Source organism: Triturus cristatus, chromosome 12, assembly GCF_964204655.1.
Source record: "Triturus cristatus chromosome 12, aTriCri1.1, whole genome shotgun sequence".
NCBI lineage: Eukaryota > Metazoa > Chordata > Amphibia > Caudata > Salamandridae > Triturus > Triturus cristatus.
In genome coordinates, this window is record NC_140595.1 from 522,827,160 (window position 1) to 522,855,112 (window position 27,953).

General features: G+C 43.5%; 1 protein-coding gene across 2 annotated transcripts in view; it reads left to right on the forward strand.

Moving 5' to 3' along the window:
- The window catches only part of OSGIN1 (oxidative stress induced growth inhibitor 1), a 62,859-nt gene that overhangs the window by 12,275 nt on the left and 22,631 nt on the right, over positions 1 to 27,953 (forward strand). Inside the window, exons 2-5 of one of the 2 annotated variants that reach the window (XM_085639469.1) lie at positions 6,840 to 6,942; positions 10,988 to 11,095; positions 19,234 to 19,370; positions 25,413 to 25,604. In XM_085639469.1, the coding sequence (XP_085495595.1) occupies positions 25,503 to 25,604 (102 nt within the window). In that variant the 5' untranslated portion in view covers positions 6,840 to 6,942; positions 10,988 to 11,095; positions 19,234 to 19,370; positions 25,413 to 25,502. The remainder of the gene's footprint in view (positions 1 to 6,839; positions 6,943 to 10,987; positions 11,096 to 19,233; positions 19,371 to 25,412; positions 25,605 to 27,953) is intronic. The other variant, XM_085639468.1, reaches the window with a different exon arrangement.

The following is a 27,953-nucleotide window of genomic DNA, read 5'->3' on the forward strand; positions in this document are numbered from 1 at the left end:
AGCTCCAGTTATATAAGAAGGGGCTCGGCATTACCCTAAAAGGGCAGCATGGTATGATGTGCATGTTGCCACCGCCCACCTCCGAAATCTAAGCCGGCATCCCTCGTAATGCCGGCTCCATTTCATACGTGTAAAGTTTTACAGGAAGTATGCCCTATCCAGTTCTGCCTGTGTCACGTGCGCCACGCCCCCTCGAGACCTAGGCTTCCCCATGGTTAACGCTGCGAGCATCGGTAACTGCACGCTCCCTTTTACGCGCGGAGTTACGCATCTGCCAGCCATTCTCAACCACAACTAACTCAAGCCACCCCTGAACTATTCAGTGAACTGAGATAGCGCCGGCAATGTCTGGCTTTGGCCCAAGTTCCCATTGTGCAGCTGACGATGTCACAAACGCATCCTTGTTGCCTGTCACACGAAGGACCGCAGGTTATGTAACGTGGTCAGTTTCCAGAGGCGCTGAGTCATCTTAAAGGAGCCGCGAAGAAGCTTTGCAGCTGTATGAATAGGCCCTCCTCTATGGCTTCTTCATTTCGGAGGGTAGCCATATAGGTCCAGTCCCACGTTTTCATTAATAGCCCCAGGCCCGGCTGTTGGCATGCGCCTGCTGGGCCCAAGGCGCCAATTTTCAGAGGGTCGTAAGGAGCGGTCTGCATGAAGTTCATGCAGACAGCAGAGCCCCTGTCACTTGCCTACAGTGCTGCAGGCGCTTTATTTAACACCCCATCACCCATGTACACTCCTATCAACTCTCACCCCTTTTGTCACACACTCCTAACCCCCCTCCCAACAAACAATTTGGCACCAGCGTGAGATTCGAATCGGAGCATAATTCAGAGGAGGGGGCGCAGAGAGGTGCTCAGAGACCTCTCACTGCTCTGATTCAATCAGCCTGATTCAATCTGACCACAAAAGCGGCTCCCCGCTGCCCCATTGTATCCATCAGCAGGGAGAGCGACGCGCGGGTTTCCGCCCCAGAGCATATTCAGGCATAGGTCTGGATAGCCCAGTGCATTCTGGGTGTTGTAGGTTTGGCTTGCTTCAATTGAACGAACATATCTGATACGCAAACGAAAAGCCAAGGACTGAAAACAAGTGCCCTCCGCCATAGCACAGATTTTTTTGTTGCTGCAGTTGTATATAGTGTGAACAAGATCTGATGGTACTGGATCGATTTACATGAGCACCAGTTACATCACACAAGGACACATCCGTTATGCACTTGGCCCAGAATCACAGGTTGTTGAGCAGACGCCGAGACTTGAACCCGGTTCCCCAGTTCCAAAGTCGGCAGCTCTGGTTGTTATGCCACATCCTCTCCCTACAGGGAGGGCATTGGGGCTGGAAATCACCTTTTTACAGTGTACTGATGACATGAGGGGTCAGTCCTAATTTACCTTCCCATCCCCCATGTTTTGTTAAAGGTTTGTTGCTTGGGTAAGTTACTTTCATGACTCGGGATCCTCTTCCCTCCGGCACACTTGAGCCAAGGTCTCCAGGGAAGGGTGGTCTGCACATTATTTTGGAGTTGCCTTACTCTAGCATTCCCTCTCCTGGTCTCCCTTCATTTTATAGGAACCAGCCTGTGTCTATGTTTATTTTAGTCACTCCTAAACCCCACTCACCTTTATGCACACAGATGTTTGTTAACCAACTTAATGGTATTCATTTTATCGACCCCCGCCCCAGGGATGAAAGGTTGAGTGGACCCACTGGGATTTGAACCAGTTTGTAGATATATATGTCTTTGGCACCACCTACAGCAGTAAAGCAAAGACCAGCAAGTATAAGTCGTCGCCACTATCACATTGACAGCAACGCTAACAGTATAGTTTGTTACAGTGAACATATGGGACATTTACATTTCTGAACGTCCCTTATGGCCCCATACTCCCTGGTGTTTTCTCGAGACCTGTCAAAGATCGCTATATCAACTTTTAGCCATTAACTAGAAACCAAAAGGCACTCTTCAGAAGACTTCCTCACCGCAAGTACCGAACCCCCCCTCCCTCTTTCCTTACCCCTGTTTTAACAACACCTTCTCGTCTTCCCCGTGGCTGGACAGCTGACGCTTACTGTTTGTAAAGCTGTGACCAGTGCAAAGCTGTGACCAGTGCTTATAGAGGTGCAGGTACTCACTACCCCAGAGTACCTGTGCGCTGCTGAGAACATAACATGCATTTGTGAAGCACGTTCACCCAGAAGGGCACCTTGGCGCTGAATAACAGATGTTTGTTACCCAACTTAATGGTATTCATTTTATCGCCCCCCCCCCCCCCCAGGGATGAAAGGCTGAGTGGACCCACTGGGATTTGAACCTGTGACCATGAGGCTAAACACAGGCCCCTGCAGAGAACGCATTAGTCCACTAAGCCACTTGTCCCGGCTTTTCTGGTACTGGTACTCTCCTATTAAAAGTATTGCACAAGCGGTGGAAAGTGCTGGTACTGTCCCATTCAGAATGAAGAAGAGCAGGGACTCACCTGCCATTGAGAGGCACTGACTGCAGCTGCCTGGGCCCTGCTCCTAGGTTCAAAAAGGAGCATTTACGGTTTACTCAAGGTAGCTCATTGGCGTGTGCCCATGCAATATTCACTGAACAGGGTAAATCTTATCCAAAGTAATGTATAACCTGGGTGTAATAAATGTAGTGTATGAGCTTGCTAAACATTAATGCTTATCGCGTTTGAATCCACCAATCTCACATCATAGTTGCACCAACACCCGCATTCTCTTGCTCTGAAAGCGATGCCTAAGGCCATGTGCTGTCACTTTTAATACAATCTAAGGTAGCAGCTGGTCAAAACCAACCTCACACTTTAATATAACCAAGATAGGGGCAAACGTCGTACTACGAACATCTCCCCTCTAGTAGCACTTCACACATTCAAAGCGCGTCCGGCCCCTGTGCAAAAGAGGAGGAAATCACATAACACCGGCTACATTTTGAACCTGTTCTCTGCACATCTCTGACACAGAAGGGGTCTTTGTTTCTTTTCCCTGTGTTCAGTACATACATTAACTCTGAGTTAGTATATGTGCTGCTAACAGCACAGCTTAGATACACACGGTAGTGAACTGCCTCTTTGTCAGTGCCTCACATTGAAGTGCAGAAGTGCAGGCACTCGCTATCCTAGAGTACCTGTTTGCTACTGAGAAGTGCCTTTACGCTCCCATTGAAAGTATTGCTCCAGCACTGAGAAGCGCAGGTACTCGATACCTAACAGAACCTGCCCAATAAAAGCTCTGCTGTTCGTGTTTCCGAGTTATCCTCATTGCAGCCCATGCACTAACCTAGATAATTTACCAGTTAGTATATGTTCGGTAAACAATAAAAAGAAATATACAGACCCCTTCTGCATCGGGGCAGCACAAATCATGGCATCATAATATGGCCCAGGGACCCATAGTATAAATGAGACTTGTTGCCTGGTCTGCGCTGCGGCACGTCTTCAACTGGGCCCAAAGAAGCATGTCATGTACGATCACTTGCATATTTGAGCAAATCTAGTGCATGTCCTGTGTGTTCAGGCACATCCATAATCCGAGCTCCCCTACCACCTCAAGACTGATTCTTGAAACCTCTGCGACCGACGCAGCATTACATACTCGCTGATATCCCAGGTACATGTATAGATGCACATTCCAGACGGCCCTCAAGGGTTAAGAAGCCACACAGTTTACATCCGTGCACTAAATGAATAATGGTAACATGCTAAAACTTTAAAACTACGAAATTCGCAATTGCTGCTGAGCCTCAGTATGGTGATCGATAGGTGCGTGGCTTTTTGTAATACATCGTAGGCCTGGTGTTCGCCAAGGCTTTTTGATATTATTAAAAGAAGAGCAAACATGTCCTTAAAAGATCATCCATACGCACTGTGAGGTGCTCTTGTCCGATAAATATTTAATAATGACCAAAGGCAAGAACTTAGTTAGAGTTTTCCAGTTTTACACCTGTCCTAGAGGTCACTTGGCGTATCCGCCATCTTGTCATAAATGCACCCTACCCCTGGCTCTTGGTTTAACATTGCCTTCTGAGCAGACCAAGCATGTCTTACGGTAAACACTGCTCCACCAGTCCTCTCGTCAGTAAGTTATTGTAATGCTGCTTCCACCCTCTTTATGGCATCAGGCTTTGCTGTAGAACTAGCAATCCAGAGCCACCACTGAAGCATATCCTCTCTCATTGGCTGTAACATATTTTGTTTTTCTTAAATGGTGTGGCCAAAATGACACTTTACAGAAATCAGACACCTTGGAGATCACAGCACTGCAGTTCTTCAAGGCATTCTTATTGGATCCAAAATAATCTTCTGCTATTTTTCTTTGACCCATTATTTTGCAGGTGATCCCATCAATTGCTAGGCTGTTGGATTGACAATAATCTGAAAAGCCGGTCTAAGAAGCTTTCTGAAATGTCCTTTGTGCTAGTGAACCCCGCCCTCTCCATAACTCGTTAACTGGTCTGGATAGTGCTAGACTTGAGGAACTGCGCCCAGTAAAAGAGGTGGGACCATGCTGGGGCACCTGCACACCCCTCAAACATCCAGCTAAAATTGAATCATTTTCTCGCCACTCTGCCTCTAGCAGTGTAAAGATGGTGATCACTGAGTAGAGTCTGCACGCCCTGGCCAAAGCATCTGGTCGAACGTTTTGGAAGCTCCGCAGCTTTGACTTGGTTTCATTTCTGTGGATGATGTATTTTTCAATATGGCCAGAATGGTTTCTTATCGTTGCCTCATACGCTGCTTCCAGCGTCTTTGACTGAGACGCCGGTCTCACCTGACCAGGGAAAAGCTTATTTACTCTCCCAAGCACCCAGACCACAGAATGAATTAAGTTAATGGTGCAACATGATCCTGGTTCACTCCCCTTACCTTTCTTGTAAGTTGACACACCTGCATCGAAGATCACCGTACAGATCGCACTCGAGCCGTCGCGTTAAAAATAGAAGTAGATACCGGAGGTCGCAACTAAGGCTCTGCTCTGAATAATCCTCACCCTAGACCGTCATGGTCAGATGTCTTGCGGCTTCGCTGCACCTTCGAGGCTAGGTGAGCCACATTTGGTTTACTAGCATTGGCGTCTGATGAAGTGGTCTTCTAGAAACTAACCGTGCTGCACGTATTATCCCACCTATGCACCGCGCCTGAATTAGAGGTTACTTGTTCTGGGCAGTTCTGCACATTTTTAGTTCAAGGGAGTGTCCATACTAATTTGAGAGTGATTAAGCTATTGACATTGTAAATAAGAATGCCGTTTCTTTAAATGTTTTACAAACATAAACAAAAATAATGTCATGAGCAATGCCAATAGCTCTAACTTTAACAATGCCGAGACCGTTGCATTGTAAATGCTTGTTACTCTTCTGATTAATTATTTGTGAATATTGTATCCTTTTATATATAAGTTAAATATAGTTTATCTTCCTTGATGTAGTGAGGCCAGTTTGGCACATAAAAAGTACAATAAATGTGGCTTTTAGGTAACCCTTGCTGAATGTTTGCTTTTTAATATCAATAATAGGTCCATATCCATGAATTTCAATGCATGAAAGCCTCCTGTTTCTTAAGTGTAAGCTCAATAATAATGTTACTCTACTACTTCCATTTTAAACATGACTAATTTGCTCATGATTTCGAATTGATTGGGAACCAACAAGTGAACATGCCAGTCTTCTGCTAATCCCTTTGTCCTCATTGTAACTCTGACCCAAAGATTTAAGAAACTTTAGGAATGCTGATTTATACAGTATCATCACTGGCTACCATTGAAAATACTGTCCGGCCTGCCCGCTCTCATGACGCAGCTGTGTTACCCATGATTACGGCACTCATCGCATGGCAACCCACTGACCATCCATGAACACACGAGGAGCTGGAAACCCATGCCTAGATCAGGCGTGAACGCTCTGCAGAGCTGGGCTCCTTTTAATCCCTTCCAAGGGTATGGGAGGCGGCTCCAGTTGATGTATTTGTTGTTGTGGGTGAGGCTCAGGTGTGTTTTTTAGGAAGTGCAGGGGGTCCCAAGCCCAAGCCTTTATACCCTGACCCCCTCTCCCTGCAGGCTCACAAAATGAAGGTTGGGATAAGAGAAAAACGGTCCAGAGATCCTGAGTCTGGATATGAATCCCTTGAATTTTAGAGGGGTTTTGCTCAAGGCTCTGGACCTTTTCAGCCTCAAAAGAACAAGTGAGGAGAGGGTTGGGAGCATATGTTCCTCCTTTCCAAATGCGTCCGTCAATAGGCTAATTCCTTTTTTGAATGTAGCACAGTACAAATAGGTTGGAGTGAAAGTGGTTCTTTTTATTTTTAATTATCACTTCCTTGAGTCCATTTCACTCATCGTTTTTTCATAATGATCGTTGTAAAAGAAAGAGAACAGCCGACACGTTTCGCCCCGTTTGGCGAGTAGGGCCAGGGCTTTCTCAGGGCTGTTGGTGAAAAAGAGAAGTGTAAGTATTGGAGCGTGTAGCTCCCAAAAAGCTATTTTGTTTTACGGTTGGGAGGTCTATATCCTTTCAATGTCTTTTAGCTCACAGGTGGGACAATCTGTCAATCTTAAAGTAAAAACATCATAGATAAAAACTATTTGTAGGTACTCTCAAACTGTTACGGGTGTGACCCCTTTGCTGTATAGTTATCTTCGTGGAAAAGTATGCAAGTGAAGTGCCTCCAATAAATATATTGGTTGGCCTCTAAATTAAGGAACGAAGTGTGTTAAAGCTGTGTCATTGTATTGTTGGTTTGATAGAACACTTATTGTAGTATTCACTTGTTGCACTGAATACATTCTCAGACTAAACATTATGTGATTGTGTCATTTTGTCTTTGCAGAACTGTACATAGGCTGACCACTCATCTGGAATCAGCATGTGTTCGTCTGTCCACGAGTACCTGGGGTTTAGTGAATACAAGCCACTTCCTGTCGTTATAATAGGTAAGACTTTTTCTGAAAAGTGACCTGAAGTTATTTTTACAAATGTCACACCAACCTTTCCTCTGTAGAAACTTTACAAAAAGATAATACTTGTGGTAAACCTCTGTATCGTAAATAATTGCCAACATCCGCTTAATTTCATAAGCAACAACCTCAAACAACAGTAGGGGATATTGTGACACTAAACAAAAATAATGATAAAAGATTAAGAAAATGGAAGATACTCCTTCAATAGTAGATGCAGTTTATAAAGGTGATAATAACGTATCCCACCATGTAAAGGAGCAGTGAGTTAGAGGCCAGCACCAGAAAGGCAGACTGAACAGCATCCAGCGGTTAGCATAAGTCTATCCATTTTCACTTTAGCTCTGTTGTACATGTTTGAAGAAAACCATAATATGCCCTTGCTCTCACAGTGACGAGTCAATATCTATCCCGCACTTAATGTTCAAAAATTTACATTTGTGAGAACAAGTTGTTACTATCGTGGGACCTGACAGGCGGGATTTCGACATCGACTTCTTTTGGCGTCTTAACTAGATTGAGAGTACAAGTGAGATCCTTATCCGGAAAAACGTTACTGAAGAATGTTATCAGACCCAGGTCTTAACTACATTCCGCTTTACAGGTATAATGAGCTACCTTGTTGCAAAGAGCAATGTACAGGTTTAAAGACTAGAGTTAACCAATTATAACCTGGAGGGACAGCCTCCATATCGCTCTTAGGATCAGCAGACCGGTGATAACCTCAACTATAGAGCAAACACTGGGTCACCGACCAGCACAACGGCTTGTTACGTTGAGTGTTTGTCGCTGACATTGGTGATCAGCAGTTTGAATTCAGACAAAGCTGACTCGGCCTTTTACACTTTTGAGGTTCATAAATCTTCTAATATTAAATTGGGTAATGGTAATACTTGATATTTACAGCTACATTAACAAGATTTTGACAACCACAAACCAGGACATCTCGCAAACATGGAAGGAGGAGTACAAATTGGAATCAACTGAAGGGCATAGATTAACTTAGTAGACCGCGCTCACCAAAAGAAGACACAGACCATGATGTGCTACTGGGAAATTAACAACCACTTTCACACAGGTTATTGTCTGTTAACTAAATTGCTTATTGCTGTGTTTTGCATTGAAAGCAAACACAAAGAGTTGATGGACGGGGTGCTGAAACTTTTCAGGCACTCGTCCCGCCCCCCCCCCCCCCCCCCCAGTCACAGATCTGGGTTGAATTCATCATCATCTTTAGCTCACTTCGCCACCCCAATATTCAGAGCCAGCCATATGCAAATCAGTCTTGACCCTGTGCCTCTTGGGAGCAGTCCAACCTGAATTGCCAAGCCAGGTCTTCCCTGGACCGGAAACAAGCATCCTGGGACTGGTTTCGGGGTAACACTCCTCATCAGCCAGACTAGCTTGAATTCCGTGGCAAATTGAGCAAGGGACCCACGAACAAAGCAAACAGGAATGACATGGCTTGGCAGTTCGGGCTTGACTGTTCCCATGAGGCACAGGGTCAAGACTGATTTGCATATGGCCATGTCTGAACTGGGGTAGCAAAGTGAACTAAAGAATGAAGATGGATTCAACCCAGATCTGTGACTTGGGGTGAGTGTCTGAAAAGTTTCGGGCTCCGTCGTTCATCGCTTTTGCACTGAAACACATTAAAACTTACTTCCCTGTCTGTTCCATAGATCCTCCTGAAATTTGCTGGGTTCAACAGGGAAAAAGTGGAATTGTTTTGGCAATTCCATGACGCCTGGTCATCTTATTTACAGCTCTTAGAAATGGCAGAAGTGTGACGTGAAGCGCTATATACCGTGCTTTAAATGGGCCGGTATGTCCGGTACTGAGCACCAGCACTTTTTTATTTTGAGATGGAGAGTACTTGCACTTCTTAGGAGAGACTTAATACTTTTCATTGAAGAGTACCGGCACTTCTCAAAGCAAGCAGGTACTCTGGTACACTTGTATTTTTCCATTTCAAGCTCTAGCTATATACAAAACTAGTTCTAATCTTACAAAAGAGTAAGTGAAACCGACTAAGAGCGTCAGCTGTGTGCAACTAGTTTATTGACATTTTTATTGTGGGCGGTGGATAGGCCAAATTGTGCACAACGGAAAAAAGTGCCTTCTAAGGGCTTGTGTGTTTCTTTTAGGACTGAATGGTGTGTTGATTCCACAGGCCAACCCGCCATAAAAAGCAGCCTGGGGGGAGCATCACACAATTCTCTTATAGGCATAGTACATGCATAATTTGCAATTGGTTACTGTGACAATCCCCGCTTGTGAAATGGCATGAATCATATAGCCCATTTTTAGGTCTCGCCTGACCCAGCGCATGCGCTGGTCTGGCGAGACTTATTGAGAGGGCTCCAAAAAGTGCTACCAGGCCAGCCTAGAGCTACAGTGCATGTGCACGGGCGCGCGCGCCGCGCTTTACCGCGGATTACTTTTACTTTCGCGGCCCCACGGCCGCTTTGCATAGCCAATAGGTCTCGCTTTTGGGACCTTATAAGTATTTAGTTTTGCAACTGTTGCATGGCTAAACACTTATAAGGTCCCAAAGGCGAGACCTATTGGCTATGCCAATGCTTGTTTATTTTACTTCCGGGAGGGGGGGTACATACCAAACACTGTTGGAGAGGAAACTTCTCTTTCCTACCCTCCTTGCCATTAAAGGGCCGGTATTTAAATGTTGCCCAGGCAGCTTTTAACTCCTGTCCCTGTCGCGTGGTATGCACTGTACAGCGTGCTTGCCATCTCGCCACGTGACTCCTCTTCCACAGCTTACTTCCTCCGTTTCCCGCCATCCTGTGTTATAATTTAAATACGGATTAGCCATTGCCCATCACAGCAACTCAGGCGCCAATGCTGTTTGTTTTTAAACAGTCGCGGCATTCTTGGCGGTGATGTGTGTGTTTGGAAAGTTTTCTGGTGGAGGTTTTCCAGCGTGTTTAATATTTCACAGGAAACACCTCCGCAGGCTGTGCGTGAATCACGGCTTCGCTTCTCGCTAACATGTGATTTACAGAAATAGCAATAAAATAGGCCAAGAGGCCAGTTTACGTAACAGCGGGTACTTTGGTGTCCGCGATCCCGTGCCAGCTGTGTCAGTATCTGGTTGGAAGCGTAAACTTTTTCAAGGACTGAATGGCTGCAAAAAACGACATCAAAAGGAGAGAATGTGTCTGTGCCGCCCGGAGAGCGCCCCACTGCCTCCCTATGCAAACCAGAGTTTACGACCTGGTCCCAAACACCTGCTCTAACGCTGGCGTGTACCTTTTACAGACAGCCCTAACCTGTCCACATGTCTATTTCACCTGCCGTCTTTTAGGAACTACTTGTTTCATATATAGCGCTTCATATGAGACCGGCACTTTCTGTGCGCTGTTACTGTTGCTCGATTCAATGGTATTCGATTTACCAACCTCGGAAACGTGGAAGGCTGTTTCGACCCTTTGCCTGGATTCGAACTCGGCAGATCACGTGGGTCGGAGGCGACCATGCAAATTAGAGGCCTTTCTCCTGTCTGGTGACCTTTGCTGAGCTGCAGATGAGGCCCCACCTGTCCGCCCGTCCTGGGACTGACAGAGGCCGCCCCTTCAGGTCAGAATCACTTAACTTTAGACCATGAGCCTGAAAATTGCTCTTTGCAGCAGGGTACCTAATTATGCCTGTAAAGCGGAATGTAGTAAAGATGCCTGACCACATTCTTCGGCCATGATTTTCCGGCCATGATTTTCCGGATAAGCATGATTTTCCGGATAAGCATGATTATCCGGATAAGCATGTCCGTCATTATACCCCAACCTTGTTGCGAGGCCCAAAAAATCCTGCCTTTCAAGTCCCATGATGGCTTCATTGGCTATAAAAACTGATCGTTGGTTTTGAATGAAGTCCTTTTTTCATTCTACCAGTCTGGCAGTGAGTGTGCCCATTGTCCCCCATTTCAGTTCGGTGATATCGGTGCTTCTGGCTAACTTCATGTTACACTACTGGACAGCAGCTTCCTTATGCTTCATGTTCACAGGTTTCATTTGCGGGCTTTGGTTGCACGTAAGAATCCTTTGGAAACATAAGGATCCACATCACATGGATTGAGGGGTTCTTACCGCAAATATCTCTTGAAATCATATTGGTGAGCAGCTCCCCTTTTTCCCTTTCCCCACCCCCCCCCGCACCCCCCCCTTGCCCCTTCTCCCTCCCCCTTGTTTTCGGTTTTTGGCTACTTGCATTGACTGATATTTTCACTCTCCATATAAATAAGATCCTTTTTCCTTCATCCATCTTCTGTTTCTCTATGTTGCTTCTCCCTCATTTTTCTCTTATCATGCTTTCTAATTTCTCAAAAAGGAGATGTCTTTGCCCCCTTCTTTTAAGATAGCATATGTGTTGGCTGTAATGCCAGTTTTTGATCGTCAAAAGGAATATGACTGTGTCTGTACCTATTGTTGCACTTTTTTATATACATATTTATATTTGTACGTTAATCAAATTTTGTCTCATTTTGTTTGTGCTTTTAGCTCATTTTATGTCGTTTGTTTTTGATTTTGGGTCATTAACATATTGTATTTGTGGTTATTTTTTTGTTTTTGTCAAAATGGTGATTCTTTTGATTGTTTGTGACATATTCATCGTTATGTACATGTTTGGTTTCTCTTTTTTTGCACATACTATGTCTTCCCATGTAATATGTATTTTGTGTTATATATGTGTTCGTGTTATTATTGCGTATTCATGGGTGGTTTTATGATTATTACAGCCCTGACGAAGTTCCCAAGGCACAAGGGAACGAAACGCGTTGGCTGTGTGCCGTTTCCATGTCAATCAACTTCGAATAATAAAGAAAACGAAAAAAAGACTTTTGAATTACAAATGTCTGGTTACTACAACTATTGATGAAGTGCACCTTCCCTCTCTTCTTCTATGAACTCCAGTGTTTAAATAGCATCTTTCAACAGCAGATGCTGGAAGATGTTGCACTCACTCTAAATTTGCACAAATAATTGAACTTAAGTGCTTGACCTTGGTCTGCTGTTGATTGCTTTGTTGTTACATTTTACTGAAATTCTGTTATCAAAAGCCGAAATCCACATTTTGCTTTGATTCCCAACATATAATTCTGTCACCCATCCTTCAACAGTATTGATTAAGAACTTTGTACACTGAACCCCTGGGGGTCTCCAGTCATCTTGTGTATCCGGAAGTCACACTTAATTGTGACTAGAGATGGAGTTATTGCAAAAAGAACTATTGATGGACAGAATGCAGAACAATGTCATACATTCACCCCAGTACAGAGATCTGGGCCTAAATCCATCGTTTTTTTGCTCACCATGCCATTCCTGTTTGGACCCAGCCATATGCAAATCAGTCTCGACCCTTTGCCCAATGGGAACAGTCCAGCCCGATCTGCCAGGCCAGGTCCTCCCTGGACTGGAAACAAGCATCCTAGGACTGGTTTCGGGGTTTCACCCCTCTTCAGCCAGGATAGCTTGATTCCAGTGGCATGGAGAGCATGGGACTCACGTCTGAGCATACCCTTCCCACTCGGGGTGACAAATGCAACAAGCATTGGCATAGCCAATAGGTCTCGCCTTTGGGGCCTTATAAGTATTTAGTTATGCAGCACAATATCCTTAGTGCAACAACATCAACTGTTGCATGGCTAAACACTTATAAGGTCCCAAAGGCGAGACCTATTAGCTATGCCAATGCCTGTCTTTTGAGCTTCACTTGTGATGGGCCACTGAGGCCCTGTGGATATGACCTGAGGGAAGACATTCTTACACACTGACATAAGCAATGGATGCTGTATTTCTGCTAAAAGTGAAGCATTGAATAAAGACGAAACAGTCCATGGGCCCGTGCATATTCTACACATGCATAGTACACATATACACTAAACACATATGTTACAACACATATATATTACTACGAACATATATTACTACATATATATTTTGTAAGCACATTTATTACTACACCAAGATCAGTTGCTTTTAAATCTGCCTCTCATGGGTAGGATAAAATGTGCTTCTTGAGCTGCGTCCTTTGTCATCCCCTGCTTCTGTAATCCCAAAAGTCCCGTCTTAAAGGGACCTTTCTACACTGCGGGTCCATCTTGTGCTGAGACAAAGTATGAACACATTGGCACTGTATGTGTGTGATAAGATGGACCCTCCAGGTACACTAAGAATGACCTATTCCACATTTAGAAAGGCACATGCCACTCGTGTTACGTGTTACAGACCCAAAAAAAGCCACGTAAACGAGTTCTCTCTGAAATCTCTACAGTAATACTTTCATTCTGGAGCAATTCTTGGGACATAATTACGAGTGGTCCAGAGAGGGTGCGAGGTGTCATACCAAATAAAATCTGAATGTACTGGATCAGATAAATATCACACCACGTTTTTCAAGGTCCATGGGGATAAAAACTTGAGGCCACTCATGAGTTCATTAATATGGCAATTAAGTGTTTATCACACCTGTACAGAAGCTGAATTAATTGTCATTTAAATGTCGGCACATTTGACATTACTGAAAGAGAGAGGAGAAATAAAGTGCTATAAAGTGCAATCATAATGAGACATATTAACCGCTAATGCCCATAACATTGTAACAGCACCGACAAAAATTACACAGCCATCTCGAAAAGATGGTTCTATAATCCAAGCTCCTTGAAGTAGTGCATCTTCGATTTAAGACAGGGCCCTTCAAGATTATTAGACCAGCCAGGAAGGCATTCCACTTAAAGTGTTATTCATTCGGTAACGTCAAACTAGAAACATGTCATTTATGCTTATCACTGCGGGCTTTAAATATGACCCTTTTCGGAACTGGAGTGGTGGAAGTAAAACGAGAAAACATTTACAGCAAGGGCAGACTATACTTGGCTCGGGCATAATATGAATTCGAATTCAGAAACAAAATGCAAAGTTTGGCAAAATCGTTTAATGGTATGCATATATTTACTGTACCAGAAATGCAATCCCAACAGGACATAGGACCCAGACGTAAATCACATGCAACTGCAACACTCGAGTCAAACGACTAGTCATGAAGGCACACAATTGCTGCTTTGACTCTCTGTGCCCACATATATAACCAGTGAAATAAATGTTATAATAAAAGTACATGGGAAAATACAATACTGGCAAACAAATATTTATTGTATTCGTGTATGTATAGGAGCATCTGTTCACAATCAAAACACGTACATGTGTTTTCTAAACGTCCTAGACAGTTCTTAAAATAAAAACACAAGTCAGACCCAGCCTCTGGAACGTGCAAAGTAAGTCAGACACAGCAAAACAATCCATTTTGATAATTATTGGATTTCAACATTGATATTACGCCAATTTCTCTGCTCTACAGAGATGTAAATAGAAATTAAATGAAAGAAAAGAGCATGAGAAAAAAGAGTGGAGAAAACCAGGTGTGAAAAAGAAAGAAGAATCAAAAAGAGAGAGAGCGAGCGCCCGGGAGTGCTGCGTGCGTGCGCTGTGCTGTTTTTCAAAGCACATACTCGCGCTTGTGGCGCGCCGCTGCGCACTCCCGTATGGTGTATGCTGCCACAAGCACGAGTATGTGCTTCGAAAAACAGCTGAAGGACGGCTAAAGGTCCTCCTACACAGCGCATGTGCGCTGCGTAGGCGAGACCCAAAAATAGTCCCCTGAATGTGAGCAGTGGTAGGATACAAGTTATCCTTTTAAAAGAATGGTCAAGAGGTTGTGCTCCATTGGAGGGATAAAAACAAGATGTCAATCCAATAGAAATCAAGCAAATTAGATTGATAAGAAAGCCAACCAAATGATAACGAACTGGCTGACCCAAAGCTCACTGTAAGCATGGTATTCCATACAATAATATGTCTGTAGGTAAGACCTAAATAAATACAATAGCCCGATGGTACCTTTAGTTGAAGAAATATCATAAGTAAGATATCAGAAAGGCTGTCCCCTGGACAGTGGCATCTTTGATAACCCTTTGGTCCTCTCTGTTATGACGTATTCCTCCATATATGTCCAGCTGGAGCTCTTCCATGGTTGCTGCATCAATTGATTTGTGGAAAACAATCTTGCTGGATGGGGTATATACAAACTGCTGATACATGCTCTTCAGGCCCTAGATGTGAAAACACAAGGCCAAGTTAAACTGTACTTGAATCAGGGCATTTCTGAAAAGATATTCACAAATTGGGCGGAAAAGCAGGGGATGTGCTGGCCCCTTTAAAGTGTTGCCTATCAACTTAAGACCTGGAGCTGGTACTTAAAAAGGCTAGATGTTTCAGTTTCTACTGAGTTCTTGACACCGAAGGTCCTTCAGTAGATCAATGATACAACCATTTTAGAACACATACTGCAGTGGAATTGCAGAGTCTGTTAGAGTTGTACTGCTATACCCAGCAAAACAATCTGGCGGTTGATATAGCAAAAACAATAGTTTTGATTTTTGGACGTAGATGGATTAAGGCTGGAAAATAGTATGCTGGATGGAGAGCTGCTCATTTTACAATAGCCTAGGTGTTTGGCTAGAGGAGATAACAAGACCGAAAAGGCATTCCCTAAAACTTAAAAGCAAGACAGCAACAGTAATCTACCCCCTAAAAAAATTCACACACACGTGCTAAGCCGATACTTACAGTAACAATAGCAAAATTGATGCCTGTCTTAACCTATGGCAAATGCATAAGGAGTCTCCTATTGGCAAAACTCAAATGGTTAAGTCTAGTACAATGTTATGAGTTTAGAGGTTTACTTCTATCAGCCTTGCTCCTCGAAACAATCCCAGATTGATCTGGAATTTAGTTTTGTGTGTCAATCACTGGAGTTGAAGGCCCAGTTTCTAATGCATTGTTTCATAATGTGTTGAATAAGCAAAGCTGGCCGATTGAAATCTTTGCTATGAATGAAATCTTGCAAAGAGGAGACGGGCAAGCAGCTACATGGGATACTAATGCAATTTGTTTTAACAATAAAGAACACAGGTATAACCCATGAGTTTGAGATAGAGACGTACACGTCATGAACAGCTGTACCTAGGCAAAAGCTTGGTGGTGCCTTTAAACTTTTGATTTGCGAGCGTCGAATAAAAGGAATATTAGTACAATTTGGATGTCTATGTTGCATTATCCCTCCTCGCTAATTAACTTTAACAAAATGTCCCTTAACAAACTACCACCAGAAATACGTTTCTGTGTTTAACATGTATTCGTCTCCCAAAAGAAGAATTTAGGAAATCATCGACTGCCATTTTCAATTTAGGGGCGTCAAACCACGTTTGTCCCACATACTGTGGATATGTTGGAGCCTAAGTCCACAGCTGTGTGATTGGTTTAAGATGTTATGCAAAGAATTTGGGGTGCAAACTGCCAGAAGCAGACGTGGAGTATCAAACATAACCACATAAGGGGTTAGCAAGTACCAATAATAGAAATGTAAGAGCATAAGGTGACCGGGGATGATAAACCAGTCTTAAAACACTGGGTGCTGATAAGCTTGCCTTAGCAGATATTTTTTCAGGAATACAAAATTAGTGGTGTCGAGTGAAATGATAGTTTTGCCATAGCTAGGGGTGTCACCTACTGTCTGTAAAATGTGACTAGAGCCCTAAACATGCAGGTGTTGTATTTTACATCTATTAGCGTAGCTCGGGGTGCAAGCGTACAGTTATATGAGCACGTAGGTCAACGTGGGGGTAGGGGTCACTCAGTCCAGGGCTTTGTATGCCTAACTCTGAACCAATGTCCGGTTCTCTGGCCTTCAATGGAGGGAGGCACACAATAGCTTTATTACTGGTAAACGTGCCTTGATTTCCCGTAGTAAAACTTGTTTTCAGCGCGGCCGGCGCCCTCAGTGCAAGAAATAAGTCTGAGCATTCCTCACCATACTGCCTTACGTCAAAGCTGTGCGGGCGTGGCTTGGGGAGGCGGGGGAGCTGTAGCAATATAAACACGTTTCAGTCTCGAGGACGTACATGGGGCACTGATGAAGGCGCTGACAGTGTGACAGTGTAGACTTCGAAAGAGCTGCACCTCGTGCACACGCCTTCATATCACAGACGCGGCCGCCCTCTTCTGCCGAGATAGAGACCTCAGGGGGAGCGGCTACATTTCATAAACCCACCCTAGTGTCACTTTAGGATTCTGGGGGCCTAAGGCAGGTAATACTTTAGGGGTCTCTGTCCGGAACAGATTTGCATTTTACTACAATTCTTATGCTAATTTAGGCCACATGGTGCCAAACAATATTGAATACATCAAAGGTTGAGACGGGGAAATATAGACATGTGTGATTAATACAAAGTGCACTTTCCAGTGAGCCCACTCGAAGGTGGGGACTCGGGGCAATTTCCCACTTTGCTCATGCCTTGTCTCTGACCTGTGGCGCCCACTGCGCCCGGGGCTAGCCACGGAGGTGCTGCTGTGTACTGGCAGCTTCGTTGTCAGACGTGGTTGTAAACACTCGTTCAAGTGCGAACTATGTTCCCCTGACCAGCGAGGCATGTTCTCAGTCTCACAGGGCATGTACCATGCTTTCAAGGTGCACACGCGAATGACAAAAGAATTGGGCGGGGCGCTGACGTGGGTGCTCATTTATGTCGAAGAGACGCGTTTGACCTGCACCCTTAAAACAAGCGGCCGTGAACGCGATCAAACATCAAAGCGGCCGTGCGGCCGCTAAAGTGAAAGTTTTCGCGGTCAAGCGCGGCGCGCGCGCCCGCGCACATGCACTGTAGTTCTAGGCTGGCCTGGTAGCACTTTTTGGAGCCCTCTCAATAAGTCTCGCCAGACCAGCGCATGCGCTGGGTCAGGCGAGACCTAAAAAGAACTATTGATGGACAGAATGCAGAACAATGTCATACATGGAGTTAGGACACCAGTATGGAAGGGGGACAGTGCCATAGCGCAAAATGGCGCGGCCTCCCTGCAGAATGTTTAGTGGCCCCTGAGACTCCCACTCCCATCTCACAGATACTCATAGGCGTTGGAGTGAAAGAGGACGCCCTGACGGGTGGGGGCCCTGCCCCACGCCCCTGAACGAGATGTGCGTGAGGATGCAGTCCTAGCTCAGTCACCTCGAAGTATTTCTGCCACACCGACCGCTCCTGAACAGGATTCACGACAGTCTGTAAATGTTGGACACACATTTATGAAAAGTTATTTTTCGTCTAAAAGATGATTTCAAACACTCGCTGCATCAAAGCGTAATGGTTTTCTAAGGTTTTGCTTTGTAAATGGAGGCAAGTGTTTATGTTCAAATGACTGTTTCTACTGTTGCGTACCACGGTGGGTGTCTTAAGTGTTATTTTTGCAAGCCACAGTATTTTGATTGCTTTGTATCTTAAAATGAATTGTTTTTGAGACTAAAAGAGGTATATGTAGAAATGCGCTGAAGCCCAGCAGAAGCGTGCAGACTGTAGGCTCCTGTGATCTGAGACATATCTGCCAGACTTCTCGAATTCCTGCCTTCAAACAAAAGTTGGTCAACTGACACCAGACACTGCTAGATTCCTCTCGAGAGACTACCTCCTGGATGGCTAGAATCAGTGCATTAATCAGTGACACATCCTATACAGCCCTAAAGACGAACAGCAGATGGCAGCAGAGCACTGTGGGGCTAGATTTTTTAATATAAATATATATATATATATATATATATATATATATATATATATATATATATATATATATATATATATATATTGGTGTCATCACTTCCTTGCTCTGAGCATTCAAAATATTGTTGCTATTATCCACTGTCACTGTCCTCCAACTTCACATTTTTTTTGTACAGTGCAGTGTCACTTGCCCCTACTTGAATCGATATTCAATGAATATATACATGTATGTTGCCCATATTTTTTGTGAACTATAAAAGTCCCTGGGCGCCAGCCTTTAGTATTTCATTGTTAGTGAAATCTTAAATGATAGATGCTTGTTTGCTGCCGTAGTAAAAGTAAATTCCGTGAAGAGGCATTTGTTTACTAAAAGGGATTTGTACATTAAACAACCAATTGCTATCCACTTGACTAGTTAGAACGGGGGTCTCCAACGTCGGTCCTGAAGGGCAGAATCCATGCCGGATTTTCAGGATAACCAGTGATGATGTAACACACGCCGAGATTTGTTGTATGTAATTTATTTTTTGCAACTGCCCTGGAGTTCTGAGAAGTCCCGACCCTCCTGGATCTAAATGGGATACCCAGGGTTTAGACAGATGTTTAGGAGTGGATGGAACACCAGCTAATCTCTCTACTTTGTGTTGCAGGAAATGGGCCCTCAGGAATTTGCCTTTCCTACCTTCTGTCTGGCTACACACCCTACATCAAAGAGGAGGCCACTCACTCGAACCCCATCTTGCAGCGGAAACTGGAGGAGGCTCCGGAGTGCCCCATTACAGACCAGGTGGGTGGAAAGAAGGGTGATAGAGATTAAGCAGAACTTCTTCCTCTGCCGCTCTCCTCAAATTATGTTTCTGTCCATGAACACAATCTCATTTACATGTGGGGTTGAGTGTGCCTAGGCCTGGGTGTTGGTGGCAGTCTTACTGGGGAGGGAACTTTATTTTGAGGTTCCATGGTCATAAGACCAGAGATGCCTCCCACACTTGACCCACCTTTGCTCTGTGGCTCTACCACTCTAGGCCTCATTTGGGTAGTTGTAGATTGTAAGCAAAGCCACATACGGGCTCATTTGGAATTCCATAGTCTTAATGTGAGAGTATCTCGCCTAGGAATATGAGAAACCATGGGTGTGTGTGGTATGCACCATCTCCAGTGTTTCCTCATCGTACCAAGTTGTGCCCCTTGGCATGGTGGATACTGAGGTTGTGTTGTGCGATTGTCTCCCTGTTCTAGGTGTGAGATCAATTTTGCAATTCAGATTCTGGCGCAAACCGTAGAGCTGCTTGCAAGCATCTTAAACAGTGCCTTGAGACGGTAGAGTACACTCTTGAGTACCACTGCAGTTCCCTCTGGATTGTTGGTTTAGTGAAGGCTTGTATAGAAGGATTGGTATGACAAAAGCTTATGGTGTCTTAGGGAAGAGGTGTAGTGCCACGGCCAGGGTGACTGGCTCCTGAATCTGGGGATCACAGTTCGATCCCCGGTGCAGGTGGCAGATAAGCCCAGCACCATGTGACTCTGGGCAAAAGCTTGCTTAATCTTCCCGACGGCCCCCAGCGCCTAGAGACCCTTACGGGTAATTGTTCGCGCTATGCAAATGTGGATTATTAATGCTTTAATCTGACACATATGCAGGAAAACAGTATTGGGATGATGGGAAAACAGCCAGGAATAGAGCACGCATATAGTAATTTTGTGTCACTTTAGCTCAGTTTTTATGCTAGAGTTTAAAAAAAAGTTAGGGCATTGTTCAAAGTTGGTTAGAACAGTGATCCAGAATCGTGCACTTAACTATGGTAAAATGATTGCATTGTTCATTGGTTAGACTGGACATTGAGGGTGAGCTGCGGTTCTCTGGTAAGTAGCTAGTAACACGATGACTCACAGCAGGACTTGGCAAACCTCCCAGCAGGCTATTCAGTACCCATGAGCCGGAATAGAACCGAGGTTAATGTTCACCAGCATTCATGCAGACAGCATGACGCAATGGCATTCTGCTGCAGAGAGGTCATCGCACCTAGACAATAGTGGCAGCGGGAATGATGTCACATTCCTTTGCTGTCACATGATGCTGCATCACAAGCCCTTTGATCCAAGGGACTTGCCGCTCTGCATGTGTTTAAAACAAACTTTCCTGGAAACTGGTGTTTGGATGAAGCTCACCGGTGCACACAGTTGCAGGCAGCTACACATGGGTTGCACCAAGCTACACCCAACCTGCAGTGCCATCATGTTCCACAAAAATATGTTTAAAGAGCGCTCTAGAATCCGTTGTGACACTTCTTTTTTGGTCCATAGCAGTTGTAACTGTTGTTGCTACACCACATTGGCATTTCTGTGGATGTACCCAGGACATCGGACCCTTTTTTAAATTTTTAAAAAATTTTTTTTTTTTAAACCAGTTATATCAGCCATAGCCTATCTAGAACTTAAAACAGGAGCGGGCAGGAGGCTATTGACATTTACACAAACTTGGCCGAGGGCCACTAGAGTGCTTTACAAGAGAACCCGACTACGCTAAACACTTTTAGGCACAGGGAGATTAAGTAACTTGCCCAGAAGGGTGAGCTGAGGCCAAGATTCAAGCCTGGCCTACCAGTTCCATAAAAGAAAGCTCTAACCGCTAGGCCACATCTCCTCCTCTATGCACTTCTGTAAGTTTCCACAATGTCAATTCTTAAGAGTGTGGTCAAAAAGTTCAGTGCAATCATATGTCCTTAAGGTAGGTGGTAGTGAAATCCTTCAGTTCCTCGTGGGTCGAGGTGACAACTTTGAACATTTATTAAAATTTTGAAAATTCAGTGAGTGATTATTCCCAGTGCCAAACTGTTCCTTTAATTTGTCATTGACCACTGAAACCTAAGACTGAGAAGGAATCTCTTTAATGGAAACAGTGGTTCTGTCCCTCATGTTTCACAGTTCCCAGCCAAGCGGTAGCTTTAGCCATTCTTTCAAGGCCATAAGTTGAAAGACTTGATAGACACATGCCCTCAAGCTTTGGACCTTTGATTTCCTCTCACATCAGATTGTGATCCAGAAGTCTCACGGCTGTTTGTAGAATGTATTTTCTTTCATCCCAAGTATTAAGCCTCATAAACCAAGGATGCCCTTGCATTCTCACCCAACAATAGCAGGAGTTTGTGTTTTAGATCTGTTATTGTTCCTTGTATATGATTCATCTGAGGGTGTGACCTTTGTTATTTTCAGTCAATAGGCTCAAATACAAAATTATAAAAAAAATAGGGAAAAGTGGTCAGGTTGACGAAATGTGGTGAACGGGGGAATGGGAGGCAGGGATATTCACGTTAACACCGGTCAACGTTGTGGTTGTTGGTTTTGATTGTTTTATATACATAACATCTGTTCAGAAGTCCATGCTGAAAGGACTCTATTCAGCGGACTGATGGAACCATGCTATTATTGAACTGTAACCTCTATCATTTGTGAAATAAACTCAGCACTAGAGTCAAACCTGCTCCTGAACAGCCGTCACCATATGTATACTTGAAATGCTTAAACTTCATGTAACAGTAGTATGTTTCGACTATCCGTAGGTGATTCAATGTATAGATGGCTCTCAAAACATGTTGCCTTTCATGAATATTTAAATCTAAAAGTAAATAAACAGATTTAAACAAAAAAAAAATAGGGAAAAGTGGAGTAAGTATTAAACGTTAGGAGTAATGTAATCATTTTTAGTAATGAATACGAGGTCAGGTGATGCAGATTCAAGGGTAATGGGAAGGGAGGAGGTTTCAGGGGAAACACGAATAAAATAACTTTAAAAAAAATCTTGGATTAACTACGGAATTCATGAGACTTTAAAAGGTGCTAGCAAAAGTAATGAAAAGGAGTTTGACCCTACTGCCAGGAAACTTCCCCATTACAGGAAAAAGTATCACCTGAAAAAGAAAGGATGTAAACTCTAAAATGAGGTCAAATGCGAGTTTCTCCTAAAGAGAGCAAAATCCACACTCTGCCTCCTCAACATGAAGTGTTGATTATGTGTGGTCACATCAGTCGGATATTTAAAGGTTTTTTATTTTTTGTCCCTGCCCTTGAAATTATAAACAATAAATTGAATTCAGTGTCATACAATATCTTTTTAATTACACCAAATCACCATTGGGATTGCGTCGAAAGACAAAGGGAAACATTGGTCCTCTTTATTTCTATAAATTAAAAAAAAAAAAAAAAAACTACTAGTAGTATATATGTGCATTGCTCCTATACACATGATTGGTTCTATTTCCAAATTTATACTTAAAGTACTGAAAGGCCTATTCGCACATCACTAGCACTGCCGCCCAAACACTTTGAGATGCTTGTTTACGCTTCTGACCATATTTATTTACCCACATGGCATATAACCCTTCAGTGGGCTACAGTAATAATCCTTCTGTCTAAAATATACATAACCCGAGTTTTGTTAAAGTTGTGTTTATCCATCTAGACTTTCTAAAATGTTTGTTAACATCACATCACCCATAAAAAGAAACCCCAAACGAGTAACAATTACTGACCGTGTACAGAACCACAACCACAAGCCCTGCAGACTTAGAAGTGTAAATTCTAGCAGTGGTGGGCACCCATCCACCTCCAAGTTCATCATGTTCCTTCAGCAGGTCCAAGGTGTGCTTTTTACAGGGTGAGGTTCATGGCCAGTGTGCCTTTTTGCAAAATGGAATTATTAGATGCCCCCCCCCCCCCCCATTAACTCCATTCTAAGGTACAGCCTCCCTAGAAACCTAGTTAATTTAAACAACCTAGCTACAAACACGTACTCTAGTAAATACTTCATTATTCATCCTTTAAATGACACATAATGAATGCAGGGTTTGGGACGGTGCCCGTATGTGCGTGCCTTGAGGTGTGGAAAGGTGACTAAAATTAACCTTCTGGTGTATTCAGGAATTATAAAAATGTGGATGGTTCATTTGCGGTAAAGGAGGACATTTACGATCAGTGTTCCATCTGGCAGCATTCTTAAAAACTGGCTCTGCTAGCTTGCAATAGTTCACATATAAAGTTTGGGCGACAGAATGACGAGGCAAAGTTACTTTTATGTAAGAATGACTTGACAAAAATCTCCTTCTGTTGAAGTAGGCAGACCAGCTGAGGCTAATGCAATCTGCTCCCGCGCTGACTGTGCAAAGCTCAATATATGAGGAAGTGCAGATCATCAGGTGGCAGCTCAAGCCATGTTGAGAACAAGGTGCAACTTTCTGGACAAGTTGCCCCCTGAAAAGGGAGATAATTGTGCACTTATTGCTGTCAAATAGCCACAAAAAATATTCACCTACAACTTCAATCTTCCACAGTCCCCTGTTATTTACAAGACTCTGTTGGACCACCCGCCAATGTGTACATTTTCCGATAAAATTTACATTTGATGTTGGCAAGAAAGCTCTAGGAATAGTGTGAGATGCCAGACACAGCAGCAGTTAACTTGAGCGAACAAGACGCCTATATTTATAGTTCCTTGTGAAACAAAACTCCGTGCTGGTATCTGTTCAGCTGACCAGACTTTAAAAGAGACGGGTTTACTGCTCTTTTTTTTATACAGTTCAGAAGCTTTTTAAGTTGTTTTTGAGCAGTTGGAACGGTTTATGAGACTACTTGTTGTGCCTTAGAGTTACCTGAACTGTCCCAATTATATAACTCTGGGTCATTGGGAACTTAAAGCTGTCACGTGATCTATTAGAGCTTCCACTAATTCTTTGCTAGGGTCCAGTCCAGTTTCTGCTGTTTTAGTTTCTAAAGTCTGTTCAAGTTTGTTCAGGTTTTTGTTTTTTGCGTGAGCTATTCAGACAGGCTTAGTGGGACTTCACTTTAGATTGCTTTCACTTTGTCAAGTGCCTCACTTTCATGAGCACTATGTGTGCACTTTATGGTGATTACACTTGCCTAAAGAAATTACAGAATTGCTGTCTGTTTATTATTGGATACAGACAGCCATAGTCAACCTTGTGATGTTTTCTCTAATTTTTTCCGTTGTTGCTACATAATTGGTTTACTTTGTACAGACTACCTGTTGAGACATTGTTGTGTGCTGTTTCACTTTAGACTCTGGCATCACTTACTTCTTACACCAATTTCATCTGATGGTACATGGGCTTTATAAGTATATCCTGTAAGGGGGTGGCGGCGTGGGGGGCTGGTTAATTGAGGCTGTTTTGAAATGAACCTATAACAGTGTCCATCCAGTAAGGCCTCCTTAGGCAAAGTTCTAGGTAAACTGCTGAACGCCAAATCCTTTTTTCAGCCACTCCTACGTTACCAGTTGCCAATGAATTCACATCCTTTACACTATGCAATATCGCATGTAATCTACCATCCTCAAGACCGTTTCTACAAAAATATTCCAACCAGATAAAATGAACCAAAAAAATCTCCCGAGGTTCAGTTTATTTACATACTTTTTCATCCATATGTTCGAATCCCCATTTGATCTGATATTACATAAATTAAACTGCAAAATTCAGGACATAAGATCATGCATAGTGGCACGAAGAACAAGCTGTTAAAAACAGTCTCCTGTACAAGGGGACCATGAGGAAACGTCTGATACTTTATAAATGTGATTCTATACTAGACTCTTGGGGCACATTCAGTTTTTGCTGTCCTACATAGCGTGGCAGTGCATAGTAAGTATCTTATGCTGTATACGTTTCCACTCTGTGCACGGATACCGCACAGGTGTCTGCTCAGCTTCTGGTTCTCATACTTCCCTTCTGGCCCACCTATTCAAAATGTCAATTTGCATCGATGCACTGAATCTCGTAGGCTCGGCTTCTTACGGTGACTCGTGTTTGTTTTCCAGGATCTGCAGTATCTCTCGGAAGGCCTGGAGGGGCGATCTTCCAGCCCGGTTGCTCTTCTTTTTGACACCCTGTTGAGGCCGGACACTGATATGGGGAGCAGCGCGGAGTCCATGCTGACCTGGTGGCATGAGCCGGAACGGGCAGTTCCACATCTGGTCCTGGGCCAGAGCCCTCCAGGCGGGGCTTGGAATGTAAGTATCCGTGTGGGGCTAACGTATCACCTACCTATTCTGTCGAAGGTCAATGGGTCACTGATGTGTTGTCCTTAGATATGCTTATTTGTATTTCTCCCAAATGATTTGAATGCTGGGATTTACAACATGCTTAATTAGCATACTGTTAGATTCTCCTCTAATCATTTCTGTGTAGCTTGCTTCAGGAATACGTCTCACAAAGATCCTCAAAATGTTGATTATTTACGTTTGCTCCATTTTTCTTATCACACTGCATTCCTGGCCCAGTTTGTCTTCTCAAACACCTCTCCTAGTTCTTCAGAATTGTATTCCTTTGTTTTAGTCACCATATTCCTATATTTGTATATGTCAGTTTTCCTTCTCCAATATGTCTCAATTTTACATTTTGAAAATGCAATCTCGATTGTCTATTTTTATTCCTTGTGAACATGTTACTAAACCCATTGCTACTGAGGTTGCTTCAAAAGGGCATCCCAAACATGATTACATTCATAGGTTAGTTAGTACTTCAACAGCACTGGTTAGCACACATCAGCAACTGCATCTCAGACATGGGGCCAAAGTGGCTAACCTAAAATGGCCTTATGCCACGCTTTATGTAATGTTTCCTGGTGTCTGATTTCAGTCATTGAGAGGGGTTGGCATTGCTGCTGTGCTATTAATCACTTCGATGGGAGCTGGAGTACATGCGGCTCAAAACTGTATCTGCGGGCTACGTAGACATGCTGACTAGAATTAAGGCTGGGGTAACTTAGAAGTTTGAAACCAAGGGGTAACCAGCACTGTAGTTGGGTGTGGGCCACTTTGAAGTGTTAGCCATGATTAAGCCTGGCGTAGAGGCGCTAAAGTTAAGAATAACTGGGATAGGAATTCCTAAAGTTGACTGCTTGCTTTTAGAAACCAACTCTAAATTTTGCTGTACATGGAGCAGTGCATTGAGCTAATCATTTCTACAGCATCTTGGTACCTGTCACCGAGGCACCAAAGGCCTGGGGACTAAAAAGACTAGCTAGCATTGGACCGGTTTTGGACATTCGTAAAAATGTTCTCTCGAACTCTTGATTCCATGAAGTCGTGCAGTACTAGGGTGTCCAGCTTAAACACTTGCATCATGTGAAACCGATGACACCTATATCAAATCAAGTACACGTCTGCATTCCAAGCCCTTTGTCGCCTTTCTAACATCTGTACATAAACCATGCTGAAGTGGAAAGCAATAGTCCCTTTGTTACAGCCTTTATATCATCCTTGCTCCGTTACTACGTACATTTCATATTCACAAAACACAACAGGCCAAAGGTGTACTTTACGAGCACAAACTTTGGTGTTATGTGTTATACCACATTTACTATCTCTGCAAATACCCGCCCTTCATTTACTAAAGCGAGATAGGCCCACGGGTGGCGAGTGTAACATGCAGAAAGAACATGTATATGTAGAAATCAGTTGGTTTAAGGCACATAAAAATACACTCTGGGCACATAATGTAACTGCTGCAGTCATGCGACCTTCTGTTGAAAAGTTGAACTGCTTGGCGGCCTGCAGGATTAAAGGATAAAGAACCGTCTACATTGTGAATGGCAGAGGAGCACAGTAGTCTATTTCAATAATATCGACCATTTCTATCATTCAAAAAACCCATGATGTATCTCCTCATGGTTCCCCCATTGTAGAGAATATGCATTGATGTTATTTTGCCTTTTTGTGGGTGCTGGAAACGTTCAATGAATTGGGCCTTTACTGAAAACCAAATCCCTGGACGCCCATGGGGCGATGGCTGTATCATTACCTAAACAATCTGCAGCATTGGCACTGTATTCCAAAAATATGCTCACAAGTTGGCAGTTTCCTTGCAGTAAATGACTATGGTTAGCCCCTCAACATTAGGACGTTGAGAATCGCGGTTTTTGTAAACTCTCAAAACTGTTCATGAAAAGTGTTTTTAGATGCTAGAAAATTCTTAATGTAATAGGTTTTGGGCTCTGTTTTTGTTAAAACTGGGGTTAAAATATAAACTACACGACAAGAGAAAAAATGTTCATCTCTGATGTTGAATTCTTCTAACCAATATTTTGTATTTGGCCCACGTACCCGTGTCTGTCCTTTACCATGTGGGGTCAGAATAATACACAATTTGTTCAGATTGAAAGTCACTGTATATGTTATTCATGTATTTATTGTTGTTTGGTTAGAATTTGTATTCCATTATTACATTAACAGGTAAAGTTAGCGCTAGTGAAAACTACAGGCCCTAAAAGTGTTAGCAGAGAGTTGGAAAGCAGGAAGTCAGCAGTAGTATAAAGCCTGGTGATATTAAAATCACCCATATTTGCTTATCAATGTGTC